This window comes from Cyclopterus lumpus, chromosome 5, assembly GCF_009769545.1.
Source record: "Cyclopterus lumpus isolate fCycLum1 chromosome 5, fCycLum1.pri, whole genome shotgun sequence".
Lineage (NCBI taxonomy): Eukaryota > Metazoa > Chordata > Actinopteri > Perciformes > Cyclopteridae > Cyclopterus > Cyclopterus lumpus.
The window spans coordinates 21,529,649-21,543,925 of NC_046970.1; the positions used below are offsets into that span (position 1 = coordinate 21,529,649).

General features: G+C 40.6%; 1 protein-coding gene across 1 annotated transcript; it reads right to left on the reverse strand.

The window, feature by feature from the left end:
* Positions 1-1,958: 1,958 nt before the first annotated feature.
* On the reverse strand, positions 1,959-12,626 carry LOC117730546 (immunoglobulin-like and fibronectin type III domain-containing protein 1). The gene is made up of 22 exons (XM_034532302.1): positions 12,590-12,626; positions 11,637-11,792; positions 11,390-11,529; positions 11,066-11,165; positions 10,920-10,946; positions 10,597-10,642; positions 10,332-10,524; positions 9,788-9,901; positions 9,534-9,696; positions 9,132-9,404; positions 8,716-8,901; positions 7,910-8,034; positions 7,632-7,773; positions 7,232-7,525; positions 6,822-7,121; positions 6,288-6,464; positions 5,747-5,875; positions 5,291-5,599; positions 4,382-4,467; positions 4,099-4,291; positions 3,678-3,974; positions 1,959-2,356 (listed from the first exon to the last, which is right to left on the reverse strand). The coding sequence occupies exons 1-22, from the start codon at positions 12,624-12,626 to the stop codon at positions 1,959-1,961; spliced, it is 3,885 nt and encodes a 1,294-aa protein (XP_034388193.1).
* Positions 12,627-14,277: the final 1,651 nt, after the last annotated feature.

Below are 14,277 nucleotides of genomic sequence, written 5' to 3' on the forward strand. Positions count from 1 at the left end.
CCTTTTATATGTGTTTGTTAATTCATATTAAATCATTCTTTCAAAAAAGACAATTGTGAATACATTATCTTGAAGGCACATCCCCCGACATCCGGTATCGTGCGCTCTCTTCAGCGAGTTAAACGCAGCTGTTGCACTTGCACAGCCACGCACTGACAATTAGCCCCTTGCAACGCCGAAATAAAGTGCAAACAGATATTTGACCTTGGTACCAAATAACACTAAAAAAAAAATCAGTAAATGCAAATAACGTCCCACTATTTAACAATGTCCGTGCAGAAAAAACACAGAAAAACTAAGTTAAAGTCACCTGAGCGTCGGTCATCTCCACCACCTGCTGCAGGTTTGCGACTCTATTTTGCATCGTTGTAAAAGTGTCCGACAGTTGGTCGAGGCTCTGCTGCTGCTGAGCACAAAACCACCCCATCACAGAGGCCCCGACCGTGAAGACCACGACGAACAACAACGCTGGAGAACAAGTGTTGGCGTTTGTCTTGCTCTCGGCCTGCGACACCGATGGCTCCAATAAAATGGAGGTGTCATCTTGCGGCTTCTTTGACTTGCGCTTGGTCATGACAGCGGGGGGAGAGGAGGACTGGACGTGACTCGGAAGACCTGCTTCAGGGAACTGGATTGTGCAAAGTGTGGCTTCTCGTCTGGAGATACAAAAGGTATCAGTTTTTTTTTTTTTCCTTCTTCCCTTTGACCTAGTCATTCATTGGACCCCCATGACACCCATAACACCCACAGCAACTGGTGGGGTGGGGGGGCGTGGCAGCATGTTATGTGACTGCAGTATAATACCACCATTATAAAAAAATACTCAATTAGATTGCAAGGGTCTTACATTCATAACTTATTTTCAAGGGGAAGTGCAGTGGCATTAGCAATAAAATGTGGATAATTATCAAAATGCAAAGAAATCCAAAAAAAAAAAAACTACTCTGTTCATAACAACTTTCAAAGGCTTAGAATGCGTAATGTTAAAAGCAACATTATACTTTTAAAGCTGGTCCAGGTGTGGCCAGATTATGTGCTGCTGTGGTTGTTCGTTTGTAGTAATGCATCATATTTGACACGCTTGAAATTGAACCATCAGATAAATGTAGCGGAATAGAAATGAAACCCTAAGAGTAGAATTTGTGTAGAATGTTAAAACACTAAATTAAATTCCATTATGTAAAGCATTTGAATACGTTTTAACTTTTTTATTTCCCCCACTTCTGGTGCCACTTCCTATGCACAGCATGTCCATGGAGCCTGGCCGTAGGTTGAAACTCGCTTGACAGCTGTCATTTTCAAACCGACCAATGGCGTGAACCCGTTGACAGGAAGGTGTATCATGTTGCCTTTGTGTGTAATAGATCAGACTGTGGTGTTCAGGGCAAGGATTACAATTCCCAAGGCTCTCTTTTAGCAATTTAATGTAAGACACCAGAAATTGAACCAGTTCTGTATTTATAGAAATACCCCAGTCTACTGTATGAGAGAAACAACATGTTCAGTGTCTCTCTACCAAAATGTCCAGAACCAATAGTGTGCTGCACTAAATCTAGAACAATATTAAACTGTTAAAAGGACTTAATAATTTAAGATCATTGAACAGTAGAACTTTAAAATGTTTACATAATACATCACATTTTGTATTTGAACTCATTTTCAGGAAATACGAGCAGGATGGTGAAGTATCTCCAAAGTTTAATAGTACAGGATGTCTAACATTTCCCCCAAAAGACACAATTCATGTGTTGGTACTTTCTAAAATAAAGGGGTTTAAATAGTGGCGCCTCACACCAGCTGGAGATGAAGTAACTTCAAATGAATGCGTTGTCACTACATTTTGGATAATTGATTTAAAACGCAGTAGACGCCTTTTTGGTTCAGCTTCTGTTCGGCAGCTGCAGCTCTTCTTCACTCTGCAAAGGAACATATGGATTCTCTCAGTTTGTCTCATTCACTTACTGCTCACTCGAACCATTCCTCAGTGTCCAGACGAAAAACCCTGTAAACCTCATACAAGTGTTAATACCTCTGACAGCCAGTGTCATTGAGGACTCGGCCGTCCCCAGTTTGTTCTCGATGACCACTTTGTACTCCCCGTTGTCCCTGGGTCCCACCGTCAGTATGAGCAAGGAGCAGACTCCACACACGTTGGTGACGTGGTAGTTGGTGTTTGTGTTCAGGCTGATGTTGTTGTGGTACCACGTCACTCGTGGAGCTGGATCCCCCCTAACCGCGCAGCTCATGTAGCTCTCGTAACCCTGTGGAGCCGTGCGCGTCTTCAGGGGAACGATAAAAGATGGCGGCGACTGCAAGTCGAGGGGTTTTCTCTCCGGCATGTTTACTTTGAACTTTCCTGAAATGCGACGGAACGCAAAAGTTGAGGCTTTCACAAGTGGATTGATGATCTACCGCAGCACATGCTATATGAATTTGAACCCTTTTTTTAAATGGAAAAAGTAAACAAAATATGAGTTATATTAGGGCTCATGTTGTCGATTGAACCAATATATTCCTCAATGCATGCTGTGTTGACTGAGAAAGCTGAGTTCGTAGCTACGAAATCTGTTCTTCCTGTGTCATCTTTTGAGGAGACGGGGAAGTAGTTGGAGACGGGGAAGAAAAGGGATGTTTTGAAGGAGGAAAAGTGTTTTAGCTGACTCGGATATTCAGCCGTATTTATTCGAGCTGGAGAATATTACCAAAGAAATGCAGCAGAGAAAGGCCAAGGCTGCTGCTGCAAGAGGTTATGGCAATTTCAAATAAGCTCTTGGCCACAACCATTTCTAAATCCAGTGTTATAGACCCGTCCAATGCTTTGTTTTGCATATATATATATATACTTAATATGATTATAAAACACAAAAGGTCAAGTTGGTTATTTCAAAACGGGAAAAGAAATGCCAACCTTTCCCTCACCAAAATGCAGCCTAACTTTGATGACAATTTCACATGCCTCTTAATGATAACAATAAATGTATGAATCCATCATTTTTAATACAGCTTGTATGGCCAGTAACATAAGCCAGTAAGTTAATTGTTTTACTTGATCCCATTTAAGGGTCACTGGGCCAAGAGACAGAACTGTCTCTCCCTTATACGCTCTTCTAATGTCAGCTTTTAGCTGTAATCTCCATCACTTAGAGAGAGTCTGTTCAGTCCTCCTGGTTCTCATGTAGGCCTAGTTTAGTAGACCACAGTTGAACTGGTCTCAGTCTGTCAAGATGAGATGACATTTCACCAAAGAAATGGGCTGTGTGTGGGAAATGGTGTTCGCTTAGGGACTCTCAAAAAGTCTTAATAGGACACGTTATCAAGTTTACGCTTGACGTTCGGTTTACTCTTCACTTGTCTGGATAAATGGAATGAACTTCGCAATATACCTTAACTAGTGAGCAAGATTAAGTTGTCCGTATGCATTTTTGCAGTATTGAAGTGTTGCTTTCTTATCTCTGGAACAGTTTCATTTTTAAATACAGTAATACGGTTCTGACTAAGTAGTTGAATTCATAAAGTGATTAAAGTTAAACGTTTGAAAAAAAAAAAATCCCCCACTGGGGTGAGACATTCAAGTTTTTAAAATCCCCGGTAATTCATTCTGTTTATACTGTGTATCTAAGGTCAGTATGCCTGAGGGATCAATAGAGTTAAACAGTGATTTAACAATAGACACCAACCTTTTTGACTTATGGTTCCAAACACGGGGGATTCGGAAGGTGGTGAAAGACCCATGTCATTTTTAGCAAAAACCCTGAAGTAATACTCCCGTCCAGACATAATATTGATAACCGTGAACTTATTGTTGAAGAGGTTGTCAGCCACTGTCCTCCAAGTGCGTTTGAAGGAGTCACGCATGGATACCATGTAATGTAGTCTGTCATCCCTCTTCTCATCTGGAGAGGAGGTCCAGGACAGAGTCACTGTTCCTGGGATGTTCTGATCCAGCTCCACTGGACCTGGAGGCTTGGGATCATCTACGTCCAGATTTAGAGAGACAAAGGGTCGAGTCAGAAAAGTGTATCTTTTATGCAACAAACTGTACCTGTTGTTATATCCGGCTCAGTTTCTCATTTCATGGCCATGCACACTGAGATTCACCCGTGACTCTGATTTCAACATTGACGCTCTCCTGGCCGACAATGTTCTTGACAATAAGGGTGTAGATGCCGCTGTCGGACCGCTCAGATGTGGGGATTAACATTTGAGAGCCTTTATCAGAGCTGGTAATAGTCACATGTTTGGACACTGGAGTACCATCTTTTTGCCACACGATTTGTGGCAAGGGGGAGGCCTGCAGGCAGAAAAAAAGAAAATCAATTTGTTCATTAGATTTATTACATTTCCAATAAACCCATTAGGAGGAAAACGTCTTGCACAATACCTCAAAGTTGATGTTCAGACGGACAGTATTTCCAGATCGTACCACCATAAAGGTCTTCATGTTGCGATCTTTAAACTTTGGCCTTACTGTGAGGGTAACATTTAGAATAAAATGTTTAGATTCTTGTAATTATACAATTTAGCAAACTGATAGTCTTTTATTCTTCTTGAAATAATATACTCATTCTTTGATTTTTAACACCCAAATCTCGACACGTCCAGAGATTCACTGTTTATTTTTAAACATGCCACATACTTTACATTTTAAGCAGCAGCCTCTAGGCCTGTAGAGCAAAGCCAATGCTGAAGAAACTTTAAAACTTGCATTCTTTCTAATGGCCATCAGGGGGCGACTCATGTGATTGCAAAAGGAAGTCTGATTAAACAGATGCTTATGAGAAAATTACCCTACTTCTTTCTTGATTTATTACTTTAGTAAACATTGTTAACATGAGTTTATTGGCTCAATCTCTAGTTCCAAGTCTTCAATACAGCATGATGTTAATTTAGTAATTTTGGGCAAGGCTACCTTGTGATTGACAGGTCACGACTACAGCGTGGTCTGGTTTTGGTAGTTGACTGTGTTTTCGGGTTAGAACTTTAACCCTTTCATAGGGCGTTTTAACTTTTTGAAAGTCGCCTAAAAATGTTTTACTCTGCGTTTGGTTACGGGGAGCGGGTCCTCTTCGTAGAGTCCGCCATGTTGCACCTCCATTCTTTCTACAGTAGCCCAGAATGGACAAACCAAATACACGACAGAGCTTGTCGTGTTTTTACATTAGACATTAGCAATCTGCAGCCTCAGCACTAGATGTCACTAAATCCTGCACATTGAACTGTCATGTCACATCAATCCCCCTAAAAATATGGTCAGAAACTAAACAAACACTATAGCAAAACAAAATCTTACCAGGAGGAGGCATAGCAATGACGTAACTGTCGAAGCCGTGAGGTTCTCCATTGCCTCCATAATTGGTGGCAATTACCCTCACCCAGTAGCTGGCCATTGCCTTCAAGCCATGCACGGTGTAGGAAGTTAGAGTAATTGGGATGGCATTACAACGAGTCCATTCAAGGTTTTCTATTGGTCTGATCTCCACATAGTAGCCTTGGGCTTCATCCTCCACCCCTTTCATGTCTTTAGGTTTAGTCCAAGCCAGTGAAAATGTGGTGTAATTGGAGGATGTTAACTTCAGATCTGTGACTTTCCCTGGAGGTTCTGAAAATGCAGAAATTAGAAATATTGGCCCACCATTGCCATGCTTTTATATTAACCAAAGAGGTACAGAGAGCATTCTGTTGAACAGGTTCACCATGATGCATGACAACCGCAGTAGAGTATAATAATTCAGTGTGACAGGCTTACTCATTGGATCTCTTGCGATCACCGTGTCACATGGAATACTAGGATCTCCAGCACCAGATAGGTTGATAGCAGACACCCTAAATTCATATGCCGCCCCTTCAAAAACATCTTTCACTGCATACTTTGTATCTGTGGAAAAAGAAAGATGTTTTGTTGTCCTATTACTATAAATGTTAAATTGTGTCGCCGTACATGCATTAGAGGGTATGGGTATTTCTAGATTGAGTCTTTACTGCGTGTTGCTGTCATTAGCTGAAGCGCTTGTTTTCTCTCCACTCTCCTCTGGTCTCTGTTTTCAGAGAGTTTCTTCGTAAGAGTAGAAGAGCTGCGAAAAAGGAAAAGTGACCAACCAACTAACACGGACACTGGTATGAAAAGATGCAGCTTGGTATATTATTATTATTATTATTATAAAAAAGCTGAATAAAACAAGAGTTCAGAAGCCAGTGAAGATTCACACCTTTTAGTATGCGTAGCAGGCGTTAATATTCACACTGGGTTATTCGGTATATTTCTGCAGCTTGCCATAAGAGTTGGATACCTGTAATAGGCCCTCCTTGATTTACAAGGCTCCAGTAATTTGTGCCCTTCTTGTTCTTTTCCAAGTTGTATCCCACTATTTTGGTTCCTCCAGTGTCACATGGAGGACACCATGCCAGATTGATGCAATCTTTAAAGGCACTGACCACTTTTAGTGCTGTTGGGGATCCGGGATAACCTGTGGAGGAAACGTGACATTTTGACTATTCTGTGTTATGCTATATTGCTTTTTATTCCATTCGAAATTAAAACATGTTAACTCCACCCTGTTTTATTCACCAAATAAAACCAGCAAGAGAAAGAAAAGATTGTTTTACATTTCTCAAAGCCGGGCGTTTCAACTTGTATTCCAGTGGCAGATGGATGAAGTTATGTTTTCCTCCAATTAATGCAAACATATTTCCGTGATACATTATGTAAAGGTTTGTGAGTGAAGATCGAAAATCATGAAAGAACTTAAAATAGATGTAAATAAATATATATCATCTTTTGTTTGCTTGTTTTACTCTAAGCCCGAGTTAAGCTAAAGACTTACGTAATACACCAGCTGCGATGTCCTCTGTCTGCAGGTAATCACTGATGCCTTCTGCGTTCTTGGCTCTGATCCGGTAGCAGTATTTCCTCCCAGGGTTCACGTCTGAGTCTTTATAACTTGGGTTGCTGCCGGGGATCTCACCGAGATCTGACCATTTATTGCGCCCGACTTGTTGGCGTTCTAGGACATAGTTTGTGACCGGGCATCCGCCACTGTCTTTTGGTGGCTTCCATTTAAACTCCACAGATGTTACAGCACTTTCCATAATGTCCACCGGCCCCTGTGGTGGTGTGGGTTTGTCTGTTGATGGAATGAAAGCAGTCGTACTGGGAAAACCGGGAAAAGCTTTTCTCTCCATACGTACAGAACAGTGAGCAACACTTTAAGTCTCTTTTGATTTGACAACTCACCCAGTACGATAAGTTTGGAAATAACTTCCGTTGTACCGAATTCATTTTTTATTCTTATTTTGATCTCGCCACCATCGTTCCTTTGACACTTAACAAGGCGTAGTTTGCTCTCAGCGGCGGATGTTTCAATCTTCACATTGAGAGCGGGCAAAAGCTCATCGTCATCCTTAAACCACTGTATAGTCATCGGAGCCCCACCTGAGAATGGCAGCTTCCACTCTGCATTTTCACCTGCCTTTATAATGACTGGCTTTGTGAATTTTCCTAGCGCGTCATCATCGATTATTGGTGGATCTTCAGTGTTGGAGAAAAAAGTTGTTGTCAAAAAACCTTCACCCATTTAACCCAACGGATAATTGATCAATTGATGCCAAACCATGTTATTGACATTTATTCTGACCTTGAATATTAAGCGCTGCTTCTGATTTACGGCCTTCGGCTTCAAAGCAGTACACTGCTGCATCATCTTCTTTACAGCAATCAATTACCAACCTGTGACAGGCTCCATCTTTGATAATTGTTACCCCATCCTCACTGGTTAGCTTGTCGGATAAAAAGATTCAATATTCATCACACAAACATTTAGATAAATTAAGGCATGCAGTGCACTAAAAGGTTGATGACTATGATGGGTCCTTTTTAACAGGGACATTCATGGCAATAGTCTTCTATACTTACCAACGTCTCATTTTTATACCAACGTCCCTCAGAGGTGTCACTGCTTAGTTTGCAAGACAGCTCTGCCCGTTGACCCACATTAGCAACTGTGTCTGAGAGTCCACAGACGAACTGGACGCCGCGATCTGCAAATAAGAACAAAATACATTTGTGAAATCATCAAAAATGACTGTGTTTAATGTGTTTGGCCACATGCAACTTCTGGTAAATATAATAATGTATTTTAATTGACCACTTTATTGTTCCATTCCATAGAAAGAAATAAAGTGTGTTGTAAACAGAGCAAACAAAGAAACAAAGTTGAAGGCGCATGCAGTTTTAATTCTTTCTTTTTTTACTGTTAACACTTCTAGCTTCCTTATTTCCAGTATGTCACTATGTGTGTGTGTGTGTGTGTGTGTATATGTATGTATGTATGTATATATATATATATATAATATGTGTCTATATGCAGCACTGCACAAGATGTTTCATATTGTAGATCATCAAAGTCCTTTATAATTATTAAATTAAAGAGTTGCCCTAAATAGAAACATAATCCTTTTACAAAGTGTCCATTGAATTGTCCCAAATTGTTTGTCTGACCAGTAACAGTTCATTTTCTGCCTCCGAACTTGTTGTTGTAGTGAGTTATGTTATTGGAAAATCCAAAAGCTATTAAATTAGTTTGATTTTAATCCAGAAATTAAATACCACATTTAAAAAAAACTTTTCTGAATCCATAGATCTGACCGGTCCTGTACAGTGTCACAATGTTATGACAACCGGGCCTTTAAACTATAGCGACACTTTATTCAGTGTTTTACCTCTAACGGTGTCAGGAACCAACGGGCCGGCTCGTACTCGCTTCGTTTTCTTATCATCTGCATCGTTCCCTTTATTTTCATCCTCTTCGCCCTCCTTTTCAGCCTGCGCTCGTCGGGCTGCCTCTAAGTCGTCTTTCTGTTTTTGTAGCTTGGCCTGCTGCTCCAATGCAAGTTTAGCCAGGTCCTCTTCATTCCCAGTTTGGGCGCCCTTGCTTCTGTTACCATTTGGATCAGCTGAACATACAAGTACGGATAATGAGTCGTTAACTTATCTTACTCTTTTTAATTAAGCAAAGATACGAGGAGTGAATTGCCAGGTATCACACGATCAAGCTGAGATTGCTTGTTTATTTATTAATGTATATATCTATCTATATATATATATATATATATAAAAAAAAAAAAGGATGTCCCACCTTCCACTTTAAGAGAGGCACAGCTGGACGTTATGCCAGCAATAGCATAATACTCTCCATTATCTCCTATTTTACAGTCTTTGACCCTCAACGTGTGAATTAGCTTGTCGTCTGAGACGGTGATGTCATATTTGTCCCCATGTTCAAGTGATGAATCTAGTTTTGACCAGGTGATTCTGTTGAGGGGTGTTGACAAGACGCACTGGAAGATGGCGTCCTCACTCTCAAAGGCCTTCACGTCCTTGATCTTGGCTATGAACTCCACAGCAGGCACTGAGAGAGGAGGAGGGGCGGATGTCAATCAACTGACTTGAGTTCTCGTTCCCGAATGTGCTCTTAATTGTCTCACCGACCGTCACCAATGATCCAGTTTTTATTACAGTCGCATTAGTTAAGCCTCACCTTGAAAGTCAGTTGTAAGGACATTTGTATCTTCAACATCGACCTGGTAAAAACCAGCATCTTCTGGCTCAGCATCTTTGATGCTGAACAGATATTTTGTCCCTGTTTTCTTAAGGCTGTGCTTTGAGTTGTCATCGTCCCCATATGGAAGCATTGTCCCATCCTTTTTTAGAGAGAAGGGCTTAGATTAGAGTTTTTATTTGAACAGCGATTGGTTTTTAAATAGTTTTATCTTGTAATACACATTAACTCACCTTGTATAAGTTAATTGCACTGTTGGGATCATGTAGTTTCATGTCGAGGCTGAACTCGGCTCTCCCATTTGGTTGCACTTCTATTTGCTTCACATTGTCCAGTTGCTCTACAACCTGGAAAGGAGAAATGAAATGTCCTGTGTATCTGTAGCTCTTTCTCTGCTCAAGACATGAGCGTGGATGACTTCAAGGTGCATTACATTGATATTACTGGTGCTTATCATAAGAAGCCGTGGGCAAAAAAAGACTTTCTTTTTTCACGAGACATGCTTTTAAAGAGTAACTTAACACCCTTCTAAAATGTTTTTGTTCTGACTTCCAGTGGTCTAACTTGTTGCAAGTAACTATCTGCAGAGTACTCTTGTGACATCACTATTGGGTGTGGTTACAGGTGCAACACACTTCTGAACACAGAGGTGAGACAGGCTTGACACTTTCAACTAAGAGACTTCACAGGCTGGTGTGGAGTTACTCTTGTTGCAGGTTCAAAATACATGATGTAGAATTCACGGTCAGTTATTACAAACTGCATACAGGTCAGTACCTTTGCCTGCTCATCTTGCGTCTCCTTTTTCAGCTGGTTGAGTCTCTTGAGCAACCAGCGAAAGTCGGTAACGCCAAAGTCGCAACAGATTTTTTCGTAGTCTTTCTTCGGAGCACAGATGAGCAGTTCCATGAGCTTCGGATCAATTTCGCCATCTTTTTTCGGCGGTAGTTGTTTTTTTCTGACGACGACACTGAAACGAGAGAAATGGAGTCAAATGTTTTTGGAGATCTACAGCATATTAACAAAGGACACTTGAACTTACGTTTTCTTTAGCATTTTCCTGAAATCTTGAGATGCTTGTCCATTTGCTAGAAGAAAATTAGATCACAAATAACCCCACTATCAATTTAAAAATCTAAACCTTAACATGCAACAACTACAAACCCAAATTAATTTGTAAATCTGTAAGTCTTGCTCTGCAATTAAAGAGATGCATTTTATTTTAAAGCTTAGGTCTCAGTATTTTACCATGTTTAAGTCACATTATCGTTGTTGCTTCTGAGATTCTAAAACAAATAGTTGCATGGATGGTAGAAAGAGAACACTTATCAAAAGAACTTCATAGATCTGTGGTACATGTCATACCGTCTTTGGCTTTCTTCTTTAAACCAACTGGGACAAAAATCAAAACAATAGCAACACAAGAAATGATTAGTGAATAGTCAAATCTTCGGTATATTACTCTTTAATTTCCAATGAACATTTGGCCTAGTAATAATCTTGTCTTTTACCTTCAATAACATTGAGAGTCGCAGTGCAGACGGCCATTCCGTACTCATTGGTGGCAAAGCACTTGTAGGCGTCAGCTTGATCTGGTTTTACACAGAGTATCTGGTGGAGCGATATTATCATATTTAGATTACAACTTTAGCGCGTCTCATATTGTCATGATCAGTGACAATTCAGTTTTAATTCAGTACCGGGAAGTTGAGAACACATTTAATTAAATAAGTACACCTCATACTTTGAAAGGATGTGAATATATTTCAGGATAAATCATATACGTTTGTGTTTTAGGAGATGTGGAGGATTGTATTTAGATACGGTTTTCTCACCTCTAGGATGTGCTCTTGAGCTCTCTCATCGTATCTGGCCATGTATTTTTCTGGGTCATCGACCTCGCCTTTCTTACGTCCCCATGTCACAGCTGGCGCCGGCTCTCCACTAACCATGGCTTTGAAAAATACTTTTTTACCTGGAAAAATAAGGAAAAAAAAAACCACAAAGACATACGACAGTGACACAGTTGCAGATGGTGGTTGATAATGTTGTCAACGTTTTACGTGGGTGGTGTTTTTTTACCCTCTTGAGTAGTCACAGGCATCGGTTTCCGGGCAAAGTCAGGTGTTGACTTTCCTGCAGGGAGTTCCTCAACACACTGAGTGATCATAACCCCGGGAACTCTGGACCTTTTCTTGATGGCCACTGTTAGGAGCAGAAAAGAATAGGTACACACTGCTGCGTCATGTTGTTAGTGTGGCAATCCGTAACATTTCATTCCTGGTTGATTTGGCGACACCCTATTTACTGATGCTACTGTATGTAATATGGTTCAACACTACAGGTGCTGTATACTCTTCATTATCCAGTGAGCATCCGTGAGCGGATTAGCAGTGAAAGTAGTTGGTTACCTCGCAGAGTAGTGCTGAAGTGATCACAGTATTTAAACCTCCCCTTTTTTTAAGGGTTAAATACGTTCAGAAAAAAGCATGATAGTAAACGGTCGGTTTAGATGGGCATTACACCTGACAACTGCTTTTACTTCTGGTTGCAGTTAAGCTAAACCTTCACAAGAGGTCAGTATTTCCTTTCCTTTGGTCAACCATGACAGCTGCCTCATCAGCAAGACCTTTTTAACTCTTGAACTGTGCTGATGTATTTGGATTAAACTATCTATCTTTTTTTGTCTCAAGGCAAACGTAGCAAAAAACACTCAAAACCAGTTAAAATGTAGTTATTTTGTCATCGATTTACTTTAATAAAAATTCCAATTAACTCATTTATATTGTAAATAAAGTAAGTGCATTATAGTTATGAAAAATGACATGAGTGATGATAAGGTGGAGGTGCCTCAATGTCAACTGCACTATATCACCCCGTGGGACAACTAACAGATTCCCTCCTGTGGTGGTGGAGATGGCAAACCGAGAGATGAGTGGCACATCGACGTTATTCCACTCTAGGATTTCAACTGTAGGATGACATCCAACAGTAAGTTCACCCAACAGCTGTTGAAATCAAAAACTCCAACCCACCCACGGTTGCTCCTTTCTCTGCACCAGCAACCGTCATAACTCCTCATGCTTCATTCACCCTGGAGCTCAAGCATTTAGCAAGACTTTACTGCTGCATAATACAGACGGGGCAAACTGCTAATTACCACAGTTCTTGTCCTAAAATCAGGTCTTTAGCCAAATAGAACTATCTGTTGTCTAGGATTCATTGTATTTGTATAACTATGCCACAGACCATTCAGATTTATTTAATAATTTAATAAGAACACCAGCTACAGTTGACCCTTTGCTAAGCCCCGACCCCCCGCTGCTACTCCGTGGAGCCCACGGTTTCACTAACTGCAGTACCCATAGCAAAATATGATCACATTTTTGGAAAGAAAAACGAAGAAAAAGTGAGAGAGAAGCAGATCGAGGAGTCCATCATAAGAGTAAAAAGGATATATCCAGGATGTCAAACTGATTTAGCAGCGAAAATGGATTGAAAAGATAAAAATAAGCTGACAGATCGCAGCGTAAAAGTGAAGCGCCACATCACCAGGTGATCGAGACGGAAGACAATGAAATTACAACACTGTTCCTGTTAAGCTGAGTCTGTCTTTTTTCTGGATTTTGCCGGATCGCTGTCGAACCCTGGCACGAGATGGCCGATGCTGCGCAGTGATTGGCCAGTATGTGTTTGAATACGGAATTATCGACCAGTCAATTTGTTTTTTGAAGGGATAGAGCATAATCTGATGAGTTAGAAGCCACTAAGGAGCCATTTTTAGAAAAATTACATTGCGATTGATGCTGGACCTACTTTTGAATAAAATAATTCTGCCTCTTCCGTCAACTCTTGATCAAGTTTCTACCCTAGGTCCTTGTAGCTGACCAGATTTAAGTGGGTTTTAAATGTTTCAAAGGTTGTTACAACATTTAAAAGGTAAATATTTCACGAGTCATACCCATGACTTCCTGGATAAGGGCAGTTCAAATATGGCCAGCCACACCATTCACACATTTTGGAAGTTGAAATATATTCTTCTAGCTTTTGCTGCTTACTTTAATCTTACCTCACCATCTATCTACTGTAGTTGCACAACACGCGTAAGAAAGCCTGTGATAACAATCACAGAAAGAAAAAGAAACCGATTAAATTAAAGGCGTGACTTATTTCACTACTACTACTCTGTGTAGCTTTTAGATTACCCATTCTTCGTCACTTTTCCACAGCAGACCTTCTCAGGTTAGAGGGCATGTATTGAATATTAATCAAGCTGCATGTGTCATCTCTCAGGGGATTGGTTCACGCTCATACAGTATATCATCTGGATGCAGGCCGGATTCTTGCTCCTCAAGTATTGATTCACACATAATCCAAATCTGGTAGGACAGCAGTCAGCCGATTGCCTCCGCATACCAATCACTCCTGGAGGAAACTGTTGGGTTTGGACACCAGCAGACTTCTCCACACTTTCAATAGGAATTTGTTGGCTGTTTAAACCAGATATAATTTCCATAAACCACTCTGGAGTCACCAACACGAGGCCTCTCGAATGAGTGTGAATGGTTTCAGGCATTCTCGGAGTGTTTCTTGGAGGTTTAAAATATACTGTAATTGGTACATATCGTGTCCTTCATATGTACTCATGATATACTTCACTGCAGAAGTGGTATTTCTTATGTCGAATGAAGTTCAAATGCAAGTGTAACTATTTCTCTTCCTT

Coding starts and splice junctions, on each gene's coding strand:
- LOC117730546 (XM_034532302.1), bottom strand. CDS start 12,626: ATGACGGTTGCTGGTGCAGAGAAAGGAGCAACCGTGG. Junction 10,947..11,065: donor GACTCTCAATGTTATTGAAG/GTAAAAGACAAG, acceptor TTTTTGTCCCAG/TTGGTTTAAAGAAGAAAGCC. Junction 5,600..5,746: donor GATCGCAAGAGATCCAATGA/GTAAGCCTGTCA, acceptor CTGCATTTTCAG/AACCTCCAGGGAAAGTCACA.